At 45.6% G+C, this 24,422-nt stretch overlaps 1 protein-coding gene across 2 annotated transcripts in view; it reads right to left on the bottom strand.

The window, feature by feature from the left end:
- The window catches only part of Fam162a (family with sequence similarity 162 member A), a 28,469-nt gene extending 4,047 nt beyond the window's left edge, over positions 1–24,422 (bottom strand). The window contains exons 1-3 of one of the 2 annotated variants that reach the window (XM_050122359.1): positions 24,275–24,422; positions 8,505–8,627; positions 5,335–5,443 (exon numbers count right to left, since the gene is read on the bottom strand). In XM_050122359.1, the coding sequence (XP_049978316.1) occupies positions 5,335–5,443; positions 8,505–8,627; positions 24,275–24,278 (236 nt within the window). In that variant the 5' untranslated portion in view covers positions 24,279–24,422. Of the gene's footprint in view, positions 1–5,334; positions 5,444–8,504; positions 8,628–23,878; positions 24,245–24,274 lie in introns of those variants that run through there. The other variant, XM_050122360.1, reaches the window with a different exon arrangement.

Consider the following 24,422-nt stretch of genomic DNA (forward strand, 5'->3'; position numbering starts at 1 on the left):
AAAAAAAAAAAAAAAAAAAAAAAAAAAAAAAAAAAAAGGCCTACTATGTTCTCAAGTTATAACAAAAATATAGTTCAGAAAAAAAAAAACTAACATAGAAGAGTTAATATTCTTTGTGAAATCCAGTTTTCTCCCCCATATTTAAACTTTTTGCACATGGGTGGTTTGCCTGAAAGTATGTCTGTGAACCATATATATGCAGTGTCTGAGTCAGAGGCCAGACAAAGGTATCGGATTTGGATCTCCTATGAGACAGAAAGTTATAAGCCACATGTGGGTTCTGGGAATTGAACCCCCATTCTCAGGAAGAGCAGCCAGCGCCCTTAACCACCAAGCCATCTCTGTAGCCCTGATTATTCCAATGTTTAATGTGTGTGTGTGTGGGGGGGGTGTTAGAAACTATGTTATTAATTCAAAGTCTTTTTCATTTTTATTAATACATCTAACAGTTCATTCCATATAACAAAACCTACACTTGCTGGGAATAGTGGCACAGGCCTTTAACTTAAGCAGAAGCAGGAGGATCTTTGTGAGCTCAAGGCCAACCTGTTCCCTATACCAAGTTCTAGAAAAGCCAGAGCTACGGAGAAAGACCCTGTCTCAAAACAAACAAAAGCAAAACAAACTTTAGGCTTTATTTCAAACAATGCAAGCAAATTTGTATTTTTCTCTAGCCTCTAACCTAGCTTTTGGCTCTGTCTTAAACCGGGACTAGATTTGAGATTGCATGAGCCAGCAAAATAATCCCTTAAATGTTCATCTTGTCATGAAGGCTAAAACTTGCTAAAGCTGAGTGACAGTGAGCTGGAGCTGGGGCTTTTTGGCAAGCACCTAGCATATAGCTTTTCTAATCTGCCCTCTAACGGATGACCTACATGCCCTGACAATTTCCTGGGCAAAAGCAAAGAGGCATAAGTTCAAGAGTCTGAAGAGAAGGCTGAGTATACAGATGGCTTAGTAGGTAAAGGTGCTTGCAGCCAAGCCTGATGACCTGAATTCGTTCCCAGGGCATGTATGGCAGAAGACACTTCTGTAAGGTGTCTGACTTCACACAGATGCTGTGTCATGAGCACCACCCCAAGACACTAACTGGATAAATGTAATTAAAATTAAATGAGAAGGCTATTTATCCCCGTGATTCTGTAGGAAGGCAGTGGGTCGTGCTTGTACCAAGGTACCTAGAAGAGCAAGACAGGACACATGGAGTCCAAATGGGTCTCCCCAGCGGGTGTGCACAGGAAGTGACTATCTCTAAATAATGGAACGGGAATGCTTTCTACTTTGTTCTCCCGATATTTAGCATGTGTAATGTTGAATATCAGCAAGAGCAGTGGCTTTCAAAGGCTGCCACGGAAAAGGCCCAGGCAGAGAAGGACCGTGAACACATATACAGTGTGATGGAAGAGCTGGGACTCGGGAGCTGGACTCGGGAGGCAGATTGAACCTGGAGCTCTCCAGGCACTAAAGCTGGGCCTGCAGGACGGTAGGAACTAGAAACAAATTGTCAAAATAGTGAATTGTTTAACAGCTTAACTAAAACCAATGGAGATCCCACTAGCCACAAAAACAAACAAAAATGAAAACCAAACCAAATAAACAAATAAAAGCAACAAAACCCAAACCATTTTAACTTGTGTGGTATCTGGAATGGGAATGTCTTCCTATAGTCTAGGGCATAGCTTACACTCAGGAAACCATTTATAAAGGAAAATATGCTTCAATATGGGTATGACAGTTTCCACTCATCTCAAAAGGAGCAAGTTTGGTTAAAAAAATAAACAGACATCAAGTTGGGAGGGAAGTGTAGAATTTGGCAGGAAAGGGCTCCTTTCCACAGCCAAGGTCACAGGAGTGAGCAGCCACCTGCTGGAGTGTTTACTAATTAGTCTCATTCTAAGGGGACTCAGGGCTCACCAGCTAAAGGATGAGGTATTTCAGGCCTTGTGAATCTGGGGATAAAGCTCCTAGCGACTTTGAGAAAGGCAGATTCTGATTAGGTTGGTCTGGAGTGGGGCCCTGAAATGCATTTCTAACATGCTTCTGGGTTGATTGACAGCCAGTTTGCTACTCTGCAAATAGGGTAAACAGCTTTCTCAAGTTTTCAATGAAAGTTTGCATGGACGTTCTTAGTTCTAGGTTTCAGAGTTCTGCATCCAGGCCACACTTTGAAAGAGAAGGCAGGCTTGTGCACTGCTTATGTTGAGTTTCACAACCGCTCACACTGGAGTCCATGGACCAATCCTCTTGACATGATTTTTTTCTTTAGTTAGTGATCCTGAGAGCTGGGATCTAGTACAGTGGCAAAGCACTTGCCTAGTATATGTGAGGCCCTGAGCTTCATCCCCAACCATAATAGTAAGATAAATAAACAGAATTTATAAATAAAAAAAGAAAAGAAAAAGAAGGAAGGAAGGAGGGAAGGGCATGGGTAGCTGAATTAGATCAAAACACAGATGTATGTGTGAACTCCTTGGATAGTGATGATAATGAAAGACAAGAGAAGCGGGGCCTGCTAAGAAGCATCAACAAGACAATCAGTTGCCCAAGCCCAGGAAAGAACTTTCCAGAGTGACTCACCAAGGTAGTATTTTGGGTCTGTGAGAATCTAGGAACCAATGACAAAGGAGGCAAGGTATGTGCCTGTGCACACACACGTGCACACACACACACACACACACACACAATTTCTGGTGCACTCCATTTCTCAGAAGAGGGCGCTGTCACGTGGGTTAAGGAGGAGGACTAAGGCTTTCCTGCTGAGGTACCTCTGGGGTGCCTTGTGCTCTCTCACTCAGCTAGAGNTCACGTGGGTTAAGAAGGACTAAGTCTTTCCTGCTGAGGTACCTCTGGGGTGCCTTGTGCTCTCTCACTCAGCTAGAGGGGCAGGAGGACTCTATGAGCAGGAAGCAGATGCATTCTGTCTCCCTGGAAAAGATGTGCTGCTCGAACCCAGGTCCTTTTCATTTGTGACTTCAGACCAGAGCCAGAAGACCCAGGAGGTTTCTTGCTGATGGAAAATGTGTGACATTTACTCCCTCACTCTGAGGAGGATGCCTACAAGGGAGAGAGTTTCACTTCTGGCCACATGCTGGCCAGTCAGGGTCCTTAGCAGGAGACTGAACACTGCTTCCACCTGAGTGGAACACTGAGATGGGTTTGTCCCCATGGGGCATGTGACATCACCTAGGGACACTCTTGGAGAGACTGCTGCTGGCATCTAGAGGGTAGATGTTGTGATCCAGCTGCCCTCACTCCCCCTGACTGACAGCCAAACTTTCAGCGGAACTTCCTTGTGGTTTGTAATTGACAAGGATGTTTGTGTTCTTTCTGGCTGGTGGGGCACCACAGAAGGAGTAGAGGTATAAAAGGTTGCTGGGCAAAATAAAGGTTGTTGTTCTTCCACCTGAAAAGAAACCTCTGTGTCTCAATCCCGGCACCCCCGCCAGTCTCTGCTAGTCTGGGCTATCCAGGCTGCCCTGGCCGCAGCAAGTGGAGGTTCCACCAAGATCTGGAAAGTGGGGACACGTGAACAGGGTCGCTCCAGCTGCCGGCTAAATCGAGGAGCGTATTGGGGAAGGTAAAGTGTTTTTATTTTTCATCCCCAGAGATAACTCTGAGGGACATCCTCCAAAATATAAGCAAGTATAAAGAGGCAGGAGGGTGAATTGAAAGGCCTCAAAAAGTAACTGAAACTCTTAAAGCAACAAGGCACAGAAGTAACAAGGAAGACAGCCAAAGATTTGTGCAGGAGGGGGTTTAAATGTTCCAGAGTGGGAACAAGCCAAGTCAGATTAAAAGGAGTATGTGTTTTTTCATCCCCAGAGATGCTCTGAAGGGCACCCTCTAGCAGACTGGCCAGTAGGGAAGCAATAATGAGGAGGCAGGAAGGTGAATTGAGGGCCTCAAAAGATACAATGTGTAGATATATATGTTATTGTGTTGATAGTGTTGTATTTTGTGTTATGGACTGGAGAAAGACATTTGATTCTGGGAACTGCTAAGAAAGGCATTTTGACTTTAAAGTACAGGCCTAAGAATTTGATACTTTGGAAAAGAGGTTCTGCTTTTGTCTCCACAGAGGATGAGAACCTGTGGATTCATTGCAGATTTATGCGGTTTGAATTAATGAGACTCCCTGAAATGTTGATGTAAAATATCCCCCAATAATGCAGCGCCCCCGCTCAGCAGGAAGTAGCCAAACAGGTTGACAATGCCCTAATTTCCTAAAAGATTGAAACCTCCGCGTCTCAATCCCGGCACACACCACCAGTCTCGGCTCTCCAGGCTGCGCTGGCTGCAGCAGTAGAGTCCAGGAATGTTGTAAACATCCTTCCATATACAGGGCAGTTCACAAAATATTCCAGTCCAAAGTGTCAACGGTATTAACTAAGGCAGCAAAACCCTGGCTTAGAGGAACTGTATACATAACTTAGAAATTCTGAAAAAGTTGGTTCCAGCTGAGGTTTAAGAGGTAGGAGAGGAAGACACCCCTTCCTGGTTGTGAGGGAAACCTGAGGTGACCAGCGTATGAAGAGGAAGAAGTTTATGAACAGCCTGCTGATGTGTGAGAGGATGGGATAACTTACCTTGAAGGAAGCAAAAGAGCTGAAGATGAAGAGGATCGGGAGGATCTCTGAAGATCTCCCAAGAGGTCTCACCTCTGGGGGCAGTTTCAAGATAGGGTTTCTCTGTGTAGCTCTCGTTGTCCTGGAACTCACTCTGTAGACCAAGCTGGCCTCGAACTCAGAGCTCTGCCTGCCTCTGCCTCCTGAATGCTGGGACTAATCGCATGCACCATAACCTCCTAGATGAGGCCTGAGGCCTCACCTCTTAAAGTTTCTACTGCTTCTTGTGAGTGCATGGATGGGCTTTGGAGGATGTTTAAGACCCAAACTAAAGCTGCTGCATCACAATACTATCCTGCCTAGAGCTGATTCTTAGGAGGGTTTTGTAGGATGTAATTATTATCATTGTGCTGAGCTTAAAAACAAGCTAAAACAACGCACGTTATTGTTTCCCACATTCCTAGAGCTGGGGATGCAGCTAAACGTGGCTGCTTCAGCAGCGCACAGGTCCATCCGTCCCTAGGTAACACACAGACAGGTCCACCCGTCCCTAGGTAACACACAGACAGGTCCACCCGTCACTAGGTAACACACAGAAAGGTTCCCAGCAGTCATTGTTCTGAGTACCTGCCAACATGAAAACACATAGAGAATGGAGAATGTTTCTAAATCTGGTCAGAAGATTTTAAACAGAGCTCAAACGCACTCTGCTTTCCCCATCAGAGACCAGTGAGAAACTCAGGCTGCATACGACCCTGCCAGCACTCACGAGATTGTCTCCGGGATTTCTTCCTCCTTTTTGAAGCGTCCTGACCACAACAGTATCTTCCTCTCGAAGTCCGTGGGTTTGTGCAGGGGCACTCTGTGTCTGTAAGATTCTGTGGAAAAAAACAGGTAAGAATCTTGCATGAGATTTTAATGTTCAAATCAAGCAACAGATAAAAATACTGTTTGTGTCCTGTAGCCATTCAGTGAACGGAAACACCATGAGGCTTCAGGTAGATCCAGAGCTTCATGTGACGTGAGGAGGACTGCACAGATGCCTGTTTTCAAGTGACATTCCACAACGCCATGAGGACTAGGGCAAAATATAAGGCCTAGCCGCCATAAAGTGGAAAGACTACCACGAGAAACACTAGGGTGAAGAGGATGCGCTGATAATGGACAAAAGCCCATCTCCAGTAGAGTAAGAAACAGGTTGTATGGTTAGATTACATTGACAGACACGGAACATCAAGCTGGGGAATTCACTGCATTGGGGATATACTTTTTATTCTTGTTTACATACAAGCCTGGCTGGCCTGGAATTCACCATACAGATAAACCGAGATGGTCTGGCGCTCACAGAGACCTACTTGCCTGTCTCCCTAGGGCACGTACTAAAGACCTGCACAAGCAGAGCTGGCCCCGGGAGATGCACTTTGAAGCCAGGAAGGCTCTGCTCATCTCTGTCTTCACACTGGGTAGAAGAAAGGAAAGGGCAAAGTGCAGATCTGGCAAAAAGCCCAAGCAGAAACTCGAATAAAAAGGTGAGGGCTGGCCCTGAACCAGAGTCGGCAGCATTAAAGTCACTCGGAAGACAACAGAAAACTGGGAGATTGAATTGTGACAAAGAAGGGCTCCCGGAGAACCTCAAACCCAGAGGACTTAGGACCAGCAGCACTGCTAGCTCAATCATCATGAAGAATAGATTTGTTCAAGTCTGAATAAACAAATGTCCCTCAGTCCCCTGAGGGTCCATTGATAAGTAAGGAGTAAAGATAAACATTTGTGTGAAGGGTGAGACACTGAGGTGCTAAGGAAGAGAGTGCCAAGAGCCGGGCAAGGGAACAGGAGAAAGCAGTAGAGGAAGCAGAGATTGCTGATGAGGCAAAACAGGGCAGGTCCCAAAGACTGCCAGAGAGAGGTGCTCTTGAGAGAACTCACCGAGGATGGGAAGCAGAGACAGGGACTCACAAGGTGCTGGGATGAGACAGGACATTCACCAACTGTAAGCCAACTTCTACCCACAGCCCACTCGTCTCTCAGACATCTCTTCCACTGAGAGCTATACTTTACCTCATGCCCAACACATCTTTGCTTTCACCTCAGGAAACAACAGCAAGAGGAACAGGAAAGCCATGGGAGGGGGACACCACCGGAGTGAGAGCTGTGCAGGTACAGAAACGGGCTGGCCTTCCATCTTTCTCGGGTTATCACATGTGGCTTCATACTCCCCTCCCCCACCCCAACATGAATTTAAGCCACTTGAGAAGAGGATCTAGAAGCCAGGTGTAGGATACACACCTATGACCTCAGCCTGTGAGGGCAGCTGGGGAGCCGGTGGATTGGCTTTGAGACTCTGCTACACAGTGAGCCAGAGAATCCCAGCCTGGGATACTCAAAACACTGCCCGCAGGTCCCCCCCCCCCAAAAAAAAGAAGGGCAATTCAGAAAGAATAGGTAAGAAAAAGTAAACCATTCCTAATGCCACTACCATAGAATAGTCAGTATACTTTAATTAGGGTATATTTCCTCAGCTTTATCTTGGTGAGCATGAGCATGCATTTTATATGCAAGAACAAGGCTTATGTCTTCATACAATACAAAATCTGATCTCCACATATATGTGTGTGTGTATGTTTGTGTATGTATGTGTGTATATGTATATACATATATATATTCATAGATATGTAACATGCTACAGTACTACAGTGTTTACAAGAAACTGTCAACAGCTACATGTAACCATTCTGAGTGTGACATTCAGATGTAAATATATATGCTATACACATGTAACATCTTTACACTCCCAGTCTTTTCCATATAGAGTAATTATTGCTTAGGATAGATCCCAGACCCTGAAAGGGAAACACCAGATTGAAGGGAAAAGACACATTTTAAGCCCTTTAGGGATGGTTCCTTTCTATTCACCAAGACCTGAAGAGCCCAAGTACACCTGAGAAGAAGCTTGCAGACAAACACAGCTGGGACATTATAGCTGTGCATCACCCCTACCCCCACAGTGGCAACTTGGCCTTAGGTATGAAGTCAGTGCCAAACCCAGAATTTAGCCTCATTATATTTGATCTCAAACATAATCTCTTGATGTGGCTGGGGAGATGACTCAGTCAAGCACGAGAATATGAGTGTAATTCCCAGAACCATTTAAAACAAAACAAAACAAAATAATAAAAATAAAAAAAAAAAACAAGCCAGGAGTGATGTGCACACCTGGGGAGGCGTTGGCTGGCCAGCCAGTCTTGCCAAATCGCTGAGCCTCAAACTCAGTGAGAAACCTTGTCTTAAAACTAAAGTGGAGGCAGAGGCAGGCGGATCTCTGTGAGTTCAAGACCAGCCTGGTCTACAGAGCTAGTTCCAGGACAGGCTCCAGAGCCACAGAGAAACCGTGTCTCAAAAAAACCAAAACAAACAAACTAAAGTGGAGAATGGTTGAGGAGGACACCTGTTGAATTAATCTGGTGAATTAATCTGGTTTGTGAAATAACCAGGCTATTTAAAGATAAAGCAACTATATTTTATTTATTATAGGGGACAAACTCAAGGAAAAAGGAATGAGAAGTCCAAGCTCAGCTGTGCTGCGAGGGAACCACACAGAGAGAGGGCACCTGGACCATGGGCAGTTTTTTCTCTGGGTCCCAGAAAGCCACATCCTAACTTGGTCCCACCTCTTAAAGATAATTGGTTGACAAAGATTCCCCATCAGACACCGGATGTTAGCCTGTGGCACACGTGCACATGTGCATACACACACACACACCCCATTGTGCACTGTGAACACGACCAATGCACGCACAGCAAGGAAGGCAATGCTACAAGGCTGAGCATGATGGAGGACACACTGGCCGACCTCCTCAGGTTCTTTTGATGCCAAACAATTCTAAGGGGTGGGGATGGGGCCTGCCTATTCCATAAATGGATAAAGCCATAAAAACTTACCGGTTGGAGCTTTGGAACTTTCCTGTGGCTTGGTGCAAAATCCATTGATCCTCTTCAAGTCAGTGTGCCTGGTAGACCTTAGAGAAGAGGAAGCATTTCTTTCATATAACCTAAAGCAATGTCCTAGAAAAGAGAGATACATATTTCAGAGAGAAAATGCAATGTTTTCTCAAGAAATACTTGCAAGCAGCTGAATGTGTGGTGCAGGTCTGTAATCCTGGCACTCAGGAGGGAGAGCTGGGCAGATCAGCAGAAGTTTGAGGTCAGCCTGGGCTACACAGTTTCAGACCAGTTATACAGCAAGACACTGTCTCCCCATCCCTGTCCCCCAAGAAGAAAGGACAAGTCTGCAAGTTTTTAGTTATATACACAAAATACAAATCAACTCATAAAAGTTGGGTGTGGTAAAACAGAACTTGCAAGGTTGAAGCAGGAGAATTTCATATTCAAGGACAGTGGGGTTACATAGTGAGTTTACGGTTTGCCCGGGCTACTCTCAGAAAAACAAGCAAACCAGACAAAAATTCAGCTGTCTCAGAAAACTGAAGTTAGCTCATTTAGAAAATACAATATATGTAAAGCATACAAGCTACACGTGTGTAAGAGATGACTAAGGTATATGCTTGGTGCTATTTCAAAATATGATTGCTTTGCTGATTAAAAATAAAATTTAGCTATTTACACCCCCTTTAATCCCAGCACTTGGGAGACAGAGATAGGTGAGTTCGAAGTCAGCCTGAACTACAGAGCAAGTTCCAGGACAGCTAGGGCTGTTTGTTACATAGAGAAACCCTGCTTTGAAAAAAAAAGAAAAAAGGAGAGAGAGAGAGAGAGAGAGAGAGAGAGAGAGAGAGAGAGAGAGAGAGAGAGAGGGAGAGGAACTACAGTATAATATTTAGCAGGTCCTTTTCCCAGGTGTCCAGTCATACTTACAGTGTGGCAGTATTCCTTCTCTATCTCTTAAAGACAGGCAGTTGAAGTTCATAAAGAATCAAACTGGAGGTCTGTTTTGTTTTGTAAGCACATTTGTCTGTGCTTTGCATTACATCATAGACCTGGGTGTTTGGGGAATGGTGGCACTTGTCTGTGATCCCAATCTTGGGAGGCAGAGGCTCAAGGAGCAGAGTTTGAGGTAATTCTCTGCTACATGAGTTGAAGGCTAGATTAAGACTTTGTCTTTTTCTTAATTTGTCTTCCTACCCCACTACAGGACCCACATGTCAATTTTGTCAGTAGTGATGCTGTCACTTAGTGAGTTGACCAGAAGGTGCTCCCCACCCAGGCGACCCCTCAAAGCTCCTCACCCACCCTTCCTTTGTGAGCAGCAAAGGTAACTGTTTTCCACCTCTTATTTAATATGGATTGCAAGATGGTGGCATTCTTTCCCACATCATTGGGTTGTCCTTAGGTTCAGGATTAACAGGATCATGGGATGAATGTTTGCATGAATAAACACACACACACACTGGTCCTTACAGCCTCCCAGTTGACCTTCTATTTAAAAGCACTGTAAGAAGCACCTGCATCACGTGTAATACTTCCGTTACCTGTTAGTCCTCAACTGTTCCCATCTTTGGTTAGGAGGGACCTTTGAGGTGGCTCCTGAGTTCCTTCAAAATGTGATCAGTGGTTGTTGACAGCTTCCTCCTTCTCTGACAAGATGTTCCAGACCCACTTTGACTGTTCACACCCCTGACTTGAAATGACACATTCTTCCTAAGGGATCTGGGGAATGTTTTTAGAGACCCCACGGGGACCTTCATGTCTCCATTCTATTTCTATTGCTGGAATTAAACACCACAGCAAGTTGGGGAACAAAGGGTTAATTTGGCTTGCACTTCCACATCATAGCCATCAGTAAAGAAAACCAGGGCAGGAACTTAAACAGGGCAGAAACCTGGAGGCAGGATCTGATGCAGAGGTCCTGGAGGGGTGCTGCTTACTTGCTTGTTCCTTGCAGTTTGTTCAGCTTTCTTTCTTTCTTTCTTTCTTTCTTTCTTTCTTTCTTTCTTTCTTTCTTTCTTTCTTTCATTTATTTATTTTCCATGACAGGGTTTCTCTTTAGAGCCCTGGCTGTCCTGGCACTAGCTCTGTAAACTAGGCTGGTCTCGAACTCAGAGATTCGTGATGGAGGAAGGTCATTGGTTAATTAATAAAGAAACTGCTTGGTCTGATAGGTTAGAACACAGGTGGGTGGAGTAAACAGAACAGAATGCTTGGAGGAAGAGGAAGTGAGCTCAGACACCATGCCTCCCCTCTCCAGAGCAGACTCGATGAAGCTCCAACCCAGGATGGACATAGGCTAGAATCTTCCTGGTAAGTACACCTCGTGGTGCTACACACATTAATAGAAATGGCCCAAGCAGTGTTTATATGAATACAGTTTGTGTGTCGTTATTTTGGGGCATAAGCTAGCCAGGCGGGCAGGAGCTGGGTGGCAGGAATGCAGCCCACAGCTCCTACTACAGATTAACCTGTCTCTGCCTCCCGAGAGCTGGAATTAAGTGAATGCCACAATAGTCTGGCCAGTCTGCTTTTTTACAGAACCCAGGACCACAATCCAAGGGTGCTGCCACCTGCAATGGGCTGGGCCCTCCCCTATCAATCACTAATTAAGAAAATGCCCTATAGCCAGATCTTCTGGAGGGATTTTTCTCAATTGTGGTTCCTTCTTTCAGATCACTCTAGCTTGTATCAAGTTAACATAAAACTAGCCAGCAGAGAAAAAAAAAATAGATACCTTCTTGAAAGAATACTTTAAAAAATACATTTTGGTCAGAAGCTTTTGCCTTCTGTATGAATAATTTAACCAATTAATGATTAAGTAGAATTAAAAGCAGAGACATCCACCAAGTTTGGTGGGAGTGGGAGAAAAGGGGAGTCACCATGTGTGAGGCCATGACATGAGACAGCAGATCCAATACAGCCTTCTGAAAGCCAGCAGAGAGCAGAAGAGCCCAGGAAGGGAGCATCTGGGAAGCCCCAGTGAGCAGGAAAGCAGGCAGGAAGGGGTAAGTGATGGATCTGCTGGGTCCCGGCACTCCCCGGTGCTCTGGGAACAGAGAGAAGGCCAAGGCTTCTTTTGTGTACTGGTGCCTTCACAGCTCTGTGGGCAGATGTGCATTCACTAGAGGACAACAGGCCTGCCTGGGAGTCTCAGAGCCTGGCAGACTGGAACGGGGAGGAGTAAGAGGTGGCTTTAATCGTGGTCACTGTTTCCTCCCTCCCCGGCTCATATTGTGGAGTCCTGAACCCATATGGATAAGGGATGTGAGGCTGTGGTTTTTTTTAGTATCTTTGTCTGGTTTGGCATCAGGATAATGTGCCCTCATTAAATGAATCAAGAAGTGATTCGAGATGGGAAGCTCACGATGTAGCCAAGGCTGGCCTCTAACTTTCAATCCTTCTGCCTCCGCCTCCAGGTGTTGAGATTACAGGAGTACAACACCACACCCTGCTTGAAAACTCTGTCCTTCTTTCCTTCCCACCCCACCACCTTCTCTTTCCTTTGGTACCCTGCTGGGGATTCAACCCGGGTCCTTGGCCATACCAGGTGAGCACTTTACAATGGGCTATCTCCACCTCCAACCTTTTCTGCTGTCCTTTTTAAAAAAAAAGAGCTGTAAAGGATTAGTTCTAATTGTCCCTAAGTGTTTGGTCAGTTGTTTTAAGAAAAGATTTATGTACTCATGTATTTTTATGTAATTTGCATCTATGCCTGCATGACAGAAGAGAGTATCAGAAAGAAGAGGGGATCAGATCCCATTACCACGTGGGTGCTGGTAACTGAATTCAGGATCTCTGGAAGAGCAGCCAGTGCTCTTAACCACTGAGCCATCTCTTGGGTCAGTTGTTTTGGGCGGGGAGGGGAGGCAGGGCAGATTCTGTGTATAGCTTTGGAGCCTATCCTGGAACCAGCTCTTTTAGACCAGGCTGGCCTCAAACTCACAGAGATCCGCCTGCCTCTGCCTTCTGATCGCTGGGATTAAAGTTGTGCGCCACCACCACCCGACCCTTGGGTCAGATTTTTTTAAAAATATTTTTTACTCAATTTCAGTAATTTTGGGCATACTGCTGGCAGAACTGCGCTTTGAGAATCTAGTACCCCACCTCCACCAGAGGTGGTAAAATATATAGAATATGCTGGGCAGTGGTGGTGCATGCCTTTAATCACAGCACTCAGGAGGCAGAGGTAGGCGGATCTCTGTGAGTTTGAGGCCAGCCTGGTCTACAGAGTGAGTTCTAGGACAGCTAGCACTGTTGTACAGAGAAACCGTGCCTTGAAAAACAAACAAAAACCATACACACAAAAAAAAATTTGTTTTTTTACATATATAACACACACACGCACACACACACACACACACACACACACATATAACATAAAACTTGCCATTTCACCTCTTTCAAGTGCCTGACCCAGCTGTACCAAGTAGATGTGGTTAAACCAGGAAGCCACTGATTTAAAGTGACCTATAAGGACACACCCTTTGCAAGGCTAGGCTAGGGTAGGATAAGTGGAGCTCACTAGACAGACTTTGCTCTCTACACAGAAAATGGGGGAAAGGCAGCAACTGTTTCCTCAGCAGCTCCTTTCCAAAGAGAACAGAAGACAGACGGCCACTCACTCAATTCTGCAGTAATAATAAAAGCAAAAAACCAGCCTGTGGAGTACTCGGCAGTTATCAGCCACAGAAATGTATGTGAAGATAGTCATTCACTCACCCTGCAGATGGTAACAAAGAATATACTATGTGTATGTAAGCACAAGACACTTTTGGCAATATATAGAACAGATAAAAATCTGTGCCATTATGACCTACATTCTAGTGTGAACGAACACACACACACACACACACACACACACACACACACACACACGTGTGTGTCAGAAGCTAAGTGCCAGAAAGGAAAAATATAAATGAAGGAGAACACTGGGAAACGACATGTATCTGTTTGAAATGAGTGTGTGATACTTTAGTCAGGAAAGTCTCTTTGAGAATGTCACTTGTAGCTTCAGGGACCACGAAGGGGCCAGAGAAAGCAGAAGGGGGTAAACGATGGGAGAGAAGTAGACTATGAGACCAGAGAGGTACCCCGGACAAAAGTGGGGCTAGGGGTTTGAAGACCTAGATCAGAAACATCTCCCCAACTTTCCTTACTGCTACTTCACGCTATGACAGTAACTTCTACTTCTCCAAAGGATAAATGCTGATGGACACACACGCACATATGATCAATTATACACATTAGAAATGTAACAGACTATATGTGTGAAAATAATTTTTAAATGTCACTACTACTGAAGACAGTTGTGAGCTACTGTTTTGATTTTATAACAAAATGAGAGCACAAAGAAGCCAAGTTTCATTAAGACTTTCCTTTTTGGTCCCTAAGAGATAAAACACATTGCCCCAGATATCCAGGACAGAAATTTTCCGTTCTCTGGAGGATCAAAATGACAAACACACAAAACAAAAGAAAAACCCCTGGCTGACCAGAGCTCAGTCCCCAGAGCCCTAACAGGAAGTCCAATGAAGACTCATGGCTGCCCTGAAGCCTCTGATGAGCACATTGCTGGTTATTTCTAGGAGTAGAGGTTCTCAACAGGTTTGGTGGCTTTAATTCTCACACACAGGAGGCGGAGGCAGGCGGATCTCTGTGAGTTCAAGGTCAGCCTGGTCTACAAAGAGAGTTCTAGGACAGCCAGGGCTACACAGAAAAACCCTGTCTCAAAAAACCAAAAACAAAAAAAAAAAAAAACGCTGCTGGATCCCTCTGCCAAGTTTCTCATAAAGTAGATCTGGGTGGACCTGAGGATGGATGTTTCTACAATGTCCTAGACAGCTGACACAGTCTGTTTACAGACTCACAACAAGTGTTACTGGCTGGGTGGAGGTTGGGGTGGGAAATGAGGATCCAGCAGTCATGGGCACACAGTTAATCACAGTAGTTGGGGGGCAGATTTCTGAGTTAGAGGCCAGCCTGGTCTACAGAGCAAGTTCCAGGACAGCTAGGGCTACAAAGAGAAACCCTGTCTCAGACAAACAAACAACAACAACAAATATAAATATATATAATATATGAATGAATGAAATATAGGCACGCGAGTACTCATATCATATTCTCTTTACCCTATACTTATGTAAGATGTTACGTATTGATATTTCATATGAAAATAGAGAATTTGAAGTTATCTTACATACCGCAATACATCTGAACTGGGAGAGGAAAATAAAAGACTAGGCATAGGAAATGCATTCAATTTAGGCTAGAATAAAGACATGCCGATATGACTAGTGTGTCCTGGTGGCAAGGAGAAAATTACAAATGGTAGAACATGTTTTGTTAGTCTAAGACAGTAGTTCTCAACCTTCCCAATGCTGAGGCCCTTTAATACAGTTCCTCATGTTGTGGTGACCCCCAACCATAAAATTATTTTTGTTGCTACTTCATAACTAATTTTGTTAGTCATGAATCGCATATAAATATCTGATATGCAACCCCCGTGGAAGGGGTCATGATTGGGAACCACTGGTCTAGGCCTTTGCTGTTCTCAGATGGGGCTAGCACCTCAAGGAGCTTATTTAGAAGCGTAGCCAGTTTCCACTCAGATCCTACAATGTAAATCTACACTTAGGTGAGTGAGATGAAGGATTACTTTTGAGATGCACACACTCATATCCATTTCAACAGCTGCTGAGGATGTGATGGACACCTGGAAACCAATGCTGCACACCATTAGGTCTGGGCAGTGTTTCTCAGGCTGAGCTAGGAGCTTCACAGAGACTCGGCTGCTCACAGCCAGCTGCAGACGTTCAGGACTCCGCCACCAGCCTTTGCAGGATTCCTCAGTGGTTCTGATGTGCAGCCCCGTTTCTACACAGTCTTCAGTTCCTGCCTTGAATTCCTATCCTGGCTTTCCCTCAATGACCGTGATGGAGACATGTAAACCAAATTTCCTCTTCAAGTTGGTTTTGGTCAGTTGTTTTTAAATTTACATATATATATATTTAAATTTCATGTGTGAGTATTGTGCTTGCATGCATGCATGTGCACCACGAGTGTGCCTGATGCTCTTGGAGCTCAGAAGAGGCCATCAGATCTTCTGGAACTGGAGTTACAGAGGTTGTGAGCCACCGTGCCGGTGCTAGGAACTGAACCTAAGTCCTCAGTAAGAACAAGTGCTCTTAACTGCTGAGCTCTCAGAAGTCACCGGCCGAACTAAGACACCAGGATACAACTGCAAAACTTAATGCTTTGTCTCTGGTTGGAGCAGCGGCTCTGCCGTACATACCATCAGCCTCTTTACTGCTAATGCTCAGTTCCTTACTCCAGACGCTGGAATCCCGCTGGAGTTTGTCTGCAGAGCACAGACCCTAACACAGCATCTGATGATGTCTGTGGACATGGTCCTACAGTTCTATCTTTTCATGGCCTGGTGGGGGTGGCTTTCTTTCACACCTCTCTTCCCCAGCACCCAGCTACCCTCTGTGGTTCCCACAATGGATGTCTGAAGTTCACTGCACAGCCCTGAGACAATTTGCTCAACCACCTTATTCCCTTTTTCCTCCTGTTCCAGGCCAGGAAGTTCTATGACCTTGGCTGGAAGAAGCCGTTTCTGAGGCAACAATGTTCCTCTCCCATGTCCCATGGAAAGATCTTTTTTTAATTTATGTAAATAGTGAGGCGGTTCTCAAATGAGCCCTCAGATGCCTGTTTAGCCCTTTGAAACTGGAGTACTGCTGATGCTATCACACTTGTGACAGGAAAGGGCAAAGCTGAGAAGAATTTTTTGTTTGTGAGTCAATTTTAAATCTCCTAAGGAAAAAGGAGATACACAGTATCCCAGGGATACCAAGTCCTACACATCAGTTAATACTGGTTTTTTTTTTTAATTCACTGAAATTGTATGTTAAATTTTGTAAGTGTTCAGTAGTCCTAAAGGAGTAAGTTACAGCAATCACATCTTTCACAGACAGACGCTCTGGTCCACAGAACTCACAGAAACAGAGAGCCACTGATTTTACTTCCGCAGAAGCAAAGCTGAACTGCCCCGAAGACTCATAACAACGACACAAACAAACCTGTCTATAATGCGCACTGAGCTTGGTCCAGATGCAACCCAGTGGCTTGGAAATTCACATCTGCAGCTTTTCTGACAGGGGACAGACCCTTCTGGCTTCAAACCCTGGTCTGCATTGCTTCTGTGCGTGTCACTGCCTTCTGGAGCTGTTGCGAGGCTGTGCCGGTGACACCGTGATTTTCTACAGGTTGTCCAAAACAAGTGACACCAACAGACCAACTCATGTGGCTCTGGGTACGTGCTCCCTGTGCTCCCCCACAGCTGAGAATCTTCATCTGCCACCACCTCCTCCCTGAAAAAAGCTCTGCCAAACACGCAGAGCAGTTTGAGCATAGAGAACAGTGTTTTAGGAACAGTCCGCAGTGCAGAAACCAAGGCAGGCCTGAAGAGAGAAGGGAAAATTGGACAGAGCGCCTGGAGGGGAAGGCACGGGCATGGGACTCTTCTTCAGGAAGCGTGACCACGCTGCAGCCCAAGGGGGTGACATGCAGGAAACAGGAGAGCCGTGGTTACAGGGAAGGACCAGGTGGTGAGGAACACAACAGGCTGACACTGAGATTTTTAGGGTGGCCGAACTCCTAGCTACCATCTGTAACATTAGATCCATGGGAAAAAAAAGTTCTCTCAGTTGAAAAAAAATAAATAAATCTTTGGGACCTGGCCAGTATTTTAATAAAGGCCTTAAACTGCTACTGGAATCTCATGGTCCAACTATAATAAGATGGAGCCACTCTTTCTTGTCCACCGCCCACCCGCACATCCTGCACACTCCCAACAGTGGCTGCTTGAAACTCTCTAGGCCTCAGCTGCTGGCTTTCGTTTTATGACAGAAAACAGGCTCCGATTCCATTTGTTTTTTCTCACACTTCCTTGCAGACTCAGAAGAACACAAATCCCTCTTTCTGATGTGGTGACTCCTTCCATCTAGGACCCCCTGAGCAACATTGTGCCTAGCTCTCAACACCTCTATTTCCTCCCTGTCCACTGCCTTCTTCCTGCCAAACATCACAGGCCCATCTTAAGAACAAAATACAACTAAACCACCTTTACATTATAAAAGTTTTACAGACAATTTGGAGGACACATAAAGGTGCGGTGTGGATGTGAAAGCCCTGCCTGTCATAGCTCCCGGGAAGAACCTGCTGTGTTTCTTTCCAGACTTTCTTATGCTCACATAATCAGATACTCTTATCTAGATTATGGCAAAAAGCTACAAATACTACTCCTGGATATCAGAAACACCTCTGATAACACCCAACACAGATGGTAACTGAATTTAACCACACCCAGTCTGTCTCAGTCCATCTGCCTACTTCGTTCTCTCTCTGAAATGGGGGACTCACTGTTGCCCAGGCTGGTCTTGAACTCTGGCTTCAAGTAAACCTCCGGCCTCAGCCTTCTGAACCTGTACCTTCCTCTATAAATATCTGTAACGGTATTTCTGATGATCTCCTAAAGATCACACAGTGGAAGGTTAAAGAGCAGAAGTAGCCCCTTAAAGTTCATTACATAACCAACTGCTTCCAGGAAGACAGAAGCAACCTCAGTGTTCAACCAGCAGACAGCGAGCATTTCTGTCTCGTGCCACAGTAAAATGGAGGTCCATGATCTGGGAGAAAACAGTCACCATTTTCAACAGGTTCTATAAATATATTAGTCTTCCTTTCACAGGGTACATGAGTAAGAGGCATGTACTGATTACCTTCCCGTCACTACACACGCCACACACGGTTCTTCCCGAGCACTCCACTGACTTGCTCTAACTGCCCCATCATGTTTGACATTCTCATCATTAGCCTCTCTCTCCATACCCTTCCTACCTTTGTGGCCACTGGATTCTACGTATCTTATCCTTCTTAAGGAACCCAACCCCTCCCTCCATTACCTACCACATTCTCTTCTGTGCCACTTTTCCTTTCTGTTGTGCTAAGACAATGACCAAAACCAGCGTGGGAGGAAAGGGTTTATTTGGCTTATATAAGGAACATCAGAGCAGGAACTCAAGCAGGAACAGAGGAAGGACCAGAAAGCCTTGGGTTGTTCTGCCTGCTTTCCCGTATGACCCAGGACCACTTGCCCAGGGTTGGCACTGTCTGTGCACATTGGGCTGGGTCCTCCCACACCAATCATTAATCAAGAAAATGTTTTGAAGACACGCCCACAGGCTAATCTGATGGAGGCAAATCCTCAAGTGAAGTTCCCAGATGACTCTAGTTTCTGTCAATTTAACAAAAACTAACCAGCACGGTTTCCTTTACCACCAGTCTCAAAGATCTGTTTTAGTATTATTTTTTTTTTCAAGGCAGGGTTTCTCTGTAGCTTTGGAGACTTCCTGGAACTAGCTCTGGAGACCAGGCTGGCCTCAACTTACAGAGATCCACCTGTCTCTGCCTCCCAAGTGCTGGGATTAAAGGTGTGCATCACCACCGCCCGGCTCTGTTTTATTATTTATATACTTATTTATGTATGTGCATGCATACACATGATGTGGTGTTGCTGCAGAGGTCAGAGGATAACAGAATAATAATACCTATAACACAGCAATACATCCTCTCTGCCCAACTAAGAGGTCTTTGAGGGCCTTCCTGACTGTTTTCCCTTATGTTCTTCCTGCTTTGTATGTGTGTATTTATGGCGGGGTCTTATGTTGCTCACACTGGCCTTGAGCATGCAATAAACCTCCGACCTCAGCGCAGATCTTAGGACAAACAGGCATGCACACAATGACTGACTTCCACCTTTCTTATTTCTAACAAACAGCCATGCCTGCAGTCCTCCACACTGGAAACTTAGAGTCCATCTTAAAAAAATATTTTGGTTGGAGAAATGATTCAGTGTTAAGAGCAGTGAATTCAATTCCCAACACCCACACGACTGATCACAATCATTCGTAACTCAAGTTCCAGGGGATCCAACGTCCTCTTCTGGCCTCTTCAGGTACCTCATGCATGTGTGCACAGACATACAATATATCATCTAAAAGTTTATTTTTTAATTCTAGATATGTGTGTGTGCATGTGAGTGCAAGTACCTGAGAACGCCAGAAGAGGGCACCAGACACCCTGGAGCCGAAGGTACAGGTCCTGGAAGATGAACTTCAGTCTCCTGCAAGCGATGCAATTACTCCTAACCACTGAGTCATTATTCTAGTCTCATCAAGCTATCTTAAATAGTCCAAGCCTCCTGAATCATTACTCTCTTCAGTGCACGTCTCTGTTGCCGTTTCCATCGTCGCCTCACAGAGCTTATTGTATGACTTCACAGGTTAAAGCAATGCATCCCGTACAGCTACCTTGTTAATTTTCCAGTTTAAAAAAAAAAAAAAGATTTATTCTTTGAAGTCTTTTTTTTTTTTTTTTTTTTTTGCCCAAATCCATCTAGTTCAAGCTCCTTACAAGCTGACACCTTTTCTCCTACTGCCTCTAGGGTAATCTGAGCTTTTCCTTGGTACCCCCTCACCTCTCCAGACCCATAACTACCCTGCTCCTTTGCCCATATCACTATAGCCTTTCGGTTTCAATGGAGCCTTCAGTTGGTAATCCTATCCCATTAAACTTTCCCTTTTCTAAATTCTAAAGTCAGTAGTGTACTGGCTCTTGAGAGGAAGAAAGGAGCAGGGAATCTCTGACCTACAGTGTTTACCAGTAACTCTCAGCAAAGCAGACTTTAAGCTGCCAATGTGACATTACCACTTTTGAAGTTGGGGGGCAGGGGGATGTGCCCAATACCAGCAGGCCCCAGCCCAGCAGCACTCACAGTCTGGTCTGTAATCTAGAGCTTAACACATGCTGTATGCCCTCTAGTGCATTACATGAGCTGGTTTATACACTGCAATAAACTAGCCCTAGGAAGAGAGCAGTGTGCGGGACACACAGCATATGCTCAAACAGAAACCTGCTGGCACCGCCTAGAGCAATACGATAAGCCAAAATAGGAGCAGTTACAATGGATGTGATCTCATTTAGGGTTGCTTAGCAAGAACAAATAGAAGAACAACGAAGGAGCAAACTGCAATGAAAATAAAATCAGAGTCATGTCCCAGCTTGGCACCTAGGTGGCCCTTAGCAAGTAAATTCCCTTCCTAAGCCTCGTTTCCTCCTCCAGCGAGGGTGGTGAAGCACACCAGAAATCCGAGTACTTAGGAGACTGGGGGTTCCAGGGAAGCTGGGCTGTAATGAAGTCCTGTCTGAAAAAGCAAAAAGTATAGACGTTCCCTCATCTATTTAAATTAGGGGACTAGATGACTTCTCAAATACCTCTCCAGTGCTCTGGGATATGGGATAAACAGAGGAGGAGAAGCCCATGGTCTTTTGCCCCGGTAACAGCAATGAAAATAAGGTCACTGTAAATGCTGACAGTCAAAGGAGCATAGGGCACTAAGGTACAACGAACATCCTGGTAAGTCCATTCATTCTTTTGACTCAGTCATCCTACTGAAAGATACAATGTCCTGGAACTGGAGCTGGATCAATAGATAAGAGAGCTTTCTTGCAATGCAAGCATGAGGACCCAAGTTCGCCTCCCTAGAGCCTATGTAAAAGGTCAGATGTGGCTACTTAGTGTAGTAACAACAGCACTGTGAGGCGCGGAGACTGGAGGATGACTGGGGTGGCTGCCTGCCTAGCTCCAGGTTCAGTGAGAGGACAAAGTAGGTAGATCAGGACACCTTACGACCTTCTCTGGCCCTCACACAGGCACACAATGTGCAACCAAACATCTGCATACAACACACACACACACTTAAAAAGATACAATGTTTTAAAAGTTGTATCTATTTTAATCAACTTTCAGAAGAAGAGATGTGAAAACTCAACTTATATTTGCTCAAGCCAAGATATTTCCTAGTGTTCTTCCAGCAAAGCAATGTTTGCTAACAGATGCTAACAAGCACCATTTAGCCTCCAATTCTTCGTTACTGCTCCTTAAAAGAAGCTGCACTGCTCTGGGAAACGGATGGAAGCCCCAGCCCCTTTCTCCTACTTGTGCACAATCATAACATCAGAATGTGATTTCAGATGTTCGCAAGACCTGTCATCTGTGGTGGTGTCCAAACATTGCAAGTCAGCACCCACACAATAAACAACTAAAGTCCACCAGGCGGCTTAAATCCCAGCACTTGGGAGGCAGGATCTCTGTGAGTTCGAGGCCAGCATGGTCTACAAGAGTTGGTTCCAGGACAAGTTCCAAAGATACAGAGAAACCCTGTCTCGAAAAACAAAACAAACAAAGACCCACAACAACAAAAACCCAACTAAAGTCCATAAACACTCTATGCTGTTTGCAAAGGGAGTCCACCCGAGATTGCCAATGGAAGTGGTTAAAGCACAGCTCTATTTTGTAAACTGAGTTGGGGTTATCTAGAACTCCATTCACCTAGAAGACTACCTTTTATGAGTAACATTCTGGATAAGACAATAATGCCTGGATTCAATTTCTGAGCTACACATACTTGGTCGATGTTCTCGAAAGTTCATTTGCTTAGGCAAGCATACTCACACTTCACAAACACACTAGCATTTCTTGAGTTCCAGCTCGAATTAAGGGACCCCAATTGCACTTGGGAGTATCTCTGTGAGTTCCAGGTCAGTCCTGTCCACACAGGGAGCTCCACACCATCCAGGGCTGCACAGGGACTATCTCAAGAAAACAAAAAGAAGCCCCAACTGGTCGTGTGACTGTTAGACATGTACAGAGCCCATAGGCAGCACTAACAGCAGCGAGGGCCACAGATAACACAAATCCACTGCCTCCCTTGGGCACTCACATTTCTGACCAAGTGCTGCTGGACAAGTTTATTTAGCTCTGTGACTGACGCTCATTTATAAGGACTGGAGGGAATGATAAGGCCTGAGGGGGCTGCCGTGGGGATCAGAGAATGTATGTGAAAGCACTGAGGAATAACACAGGCAAAGGAAATCACCGGAAGGCGCTCACTCCACAGCAGACAGTCACAGACCACGCAGAAGCAGTTGCTCACAACAGCCTTGCCATCCAAGGTTTCCCCATCAGAAGTAAAACAATTTGTTGCTAAATTGTGCAAGGAATTCTGTCTTGGTTAAGGGCCCAAGAGTGGCGTTCCAAAACGTCAGAAATCTGTGGAGACAGTTTAGATTCCCATGATGTGTGCTACAGTCTTGGGTCTAAAAAAAATACCTACTGCCAAACTTTCTTCAAGTAGTTAAGTGGTTTCTGAATAACTCACAGACTGTTGATTCTTCTGCTTGCTCTGCTGAAAACTTTATAATACTTAATAAAAATGTACACAAAAATTTTAGATGAATTAGAGCCTAATGGATACAAATCAAAACCAATAATAGAATGAGGGCTAGTGTTCTCTCTCTCTCTCTCTCTCTCTCTCTCTCTCTCTCTCTCTGTGTGTGTGTGTGTGTGTGTGTGTGTCTTTTAAGCAGAGTGGGTCTTAGTGTTTAGGGGTGTAAGCAAAGCTGTCCCATTGAAACACATCTCCCAGGCAGTTGAAACTAACCTTTTCCATTGGCTATTCCTCAAAAGTATACAGCTATTCTACATTTGCCATTCTTTGCATTGCCTCATTTACAATGTACTTTGCCTTGCTCCAATAGCAAAACATAGGGCTATTCTTTCTTTAAAAACTAAATATCTCTTCAGTGATTTGATGCCGTGGAGCAAAAGATCACTATATAAAGTGAAAGTTCATAAAGACGGGCATAAGAGTAAGTCACCCACTAAAAGCCCTCAAGAATCAGGCTGCAAGCCCTCCGATTTCTCAACTTGATAATTCCAAGGCTCTCTAGATTTTCCCTAAGGCGGGACACATTCTCTTTACCAGACTCCAAAACACCCCAATGCTCCAATGTTTTCTAAGAAAACAGGCTACAGAGCTTGCATTAACATAACACTTTCCCCGAAGAACGTGAAGCAGCTAATCGCACTATTGTTGAAAAGTAATGCACTCCCACCCACATCTAAGAAAACAGTTGCTGGTGTTCTGTGAGATCTTCAAGTCCCTCACCTAATGACAAGCAGTGGAGGAGGAAGGCTCAGCTAGGATAACGGATGGGAGAAATTTCGGGTGGAAAGCAGAAGTTACAGAGATAACTGAGCAGGTGCTCGCAGGAGGAAGGGGACCAGGTCTCGGAGGCATCAAGGCACTAACTTCAGATGGGATCTGGGTGGATGAGATCCAAGGTCCCGGCTAGCTCCCACTCCCCCCGGTCTGCTTAGCCGCTGCTGTCCTCCCACCGGTGAAAGAAGTAGGACACCCCCACCGGTGATGCCCCCTCCTGCCGCCCGCAGCCCCGCGTCTCACCAGCCGCCAGGCGCAGGCCGCGGAGGCTCCCCATGGCCGCCTGCTCCGCCGACGCACAGCACCCCTCGGCGGTGGCGGCGGCGCTGGCGCTCAATGTCACCGAGGGCCCGCGCGGGGAGGGCACTGGCGGGATGGGCGGGGCGAGCGTGACGCGGCGGGCGTGAGGGACGTGCGCGAAGGGTGGAGGACGCGGCCAGGTGCCCAGCTTGCCCGGGCCTGAAGACCGAGGAGAGAGGGTGACATGTGCCAACTGTGGAGTGCTGAGTAGAGTTTCAGGACGGTGCAAGCGAATCACACACGCGGGGGGACTCGAGGGCCCTGCGGTGTGCAGGCATCGGGAATGTCCCTGAGGGAAGCCTGCTTCCACTTAGCGATTTAAAAAAAAAAAGGACTTACTCATTCTCACCGCTTGCCAACCCTCACTGTCCCAAACGCCCCTGGTTTTCGACGCTTTCCCCGGAGTCCCTTTCCTTATTAACAAGCACCCTATGCTCTAGGGACAGAGTGGAAAGGCTCGGAGGAAGGAGACCCGCGCTCTCAGCTC

This window comes from Alexandromys fortis, unplaced genomic scaffold, assembly GCF_014885135.2.
Source record: "Alexandromys fortis isolate MF-2015 unplaced genomic scaffold, M_Fortis_MF-2015_v1.1 scaffold_187, whole genome shotgun sequence".
In the NCBI taxonomy this organism is placed as follows: Eukaryota; Metazoa; Chordata; class Mammalia; order Rodentia; family Cricetidae; genus Alexandromys; species Alexandromys fortis.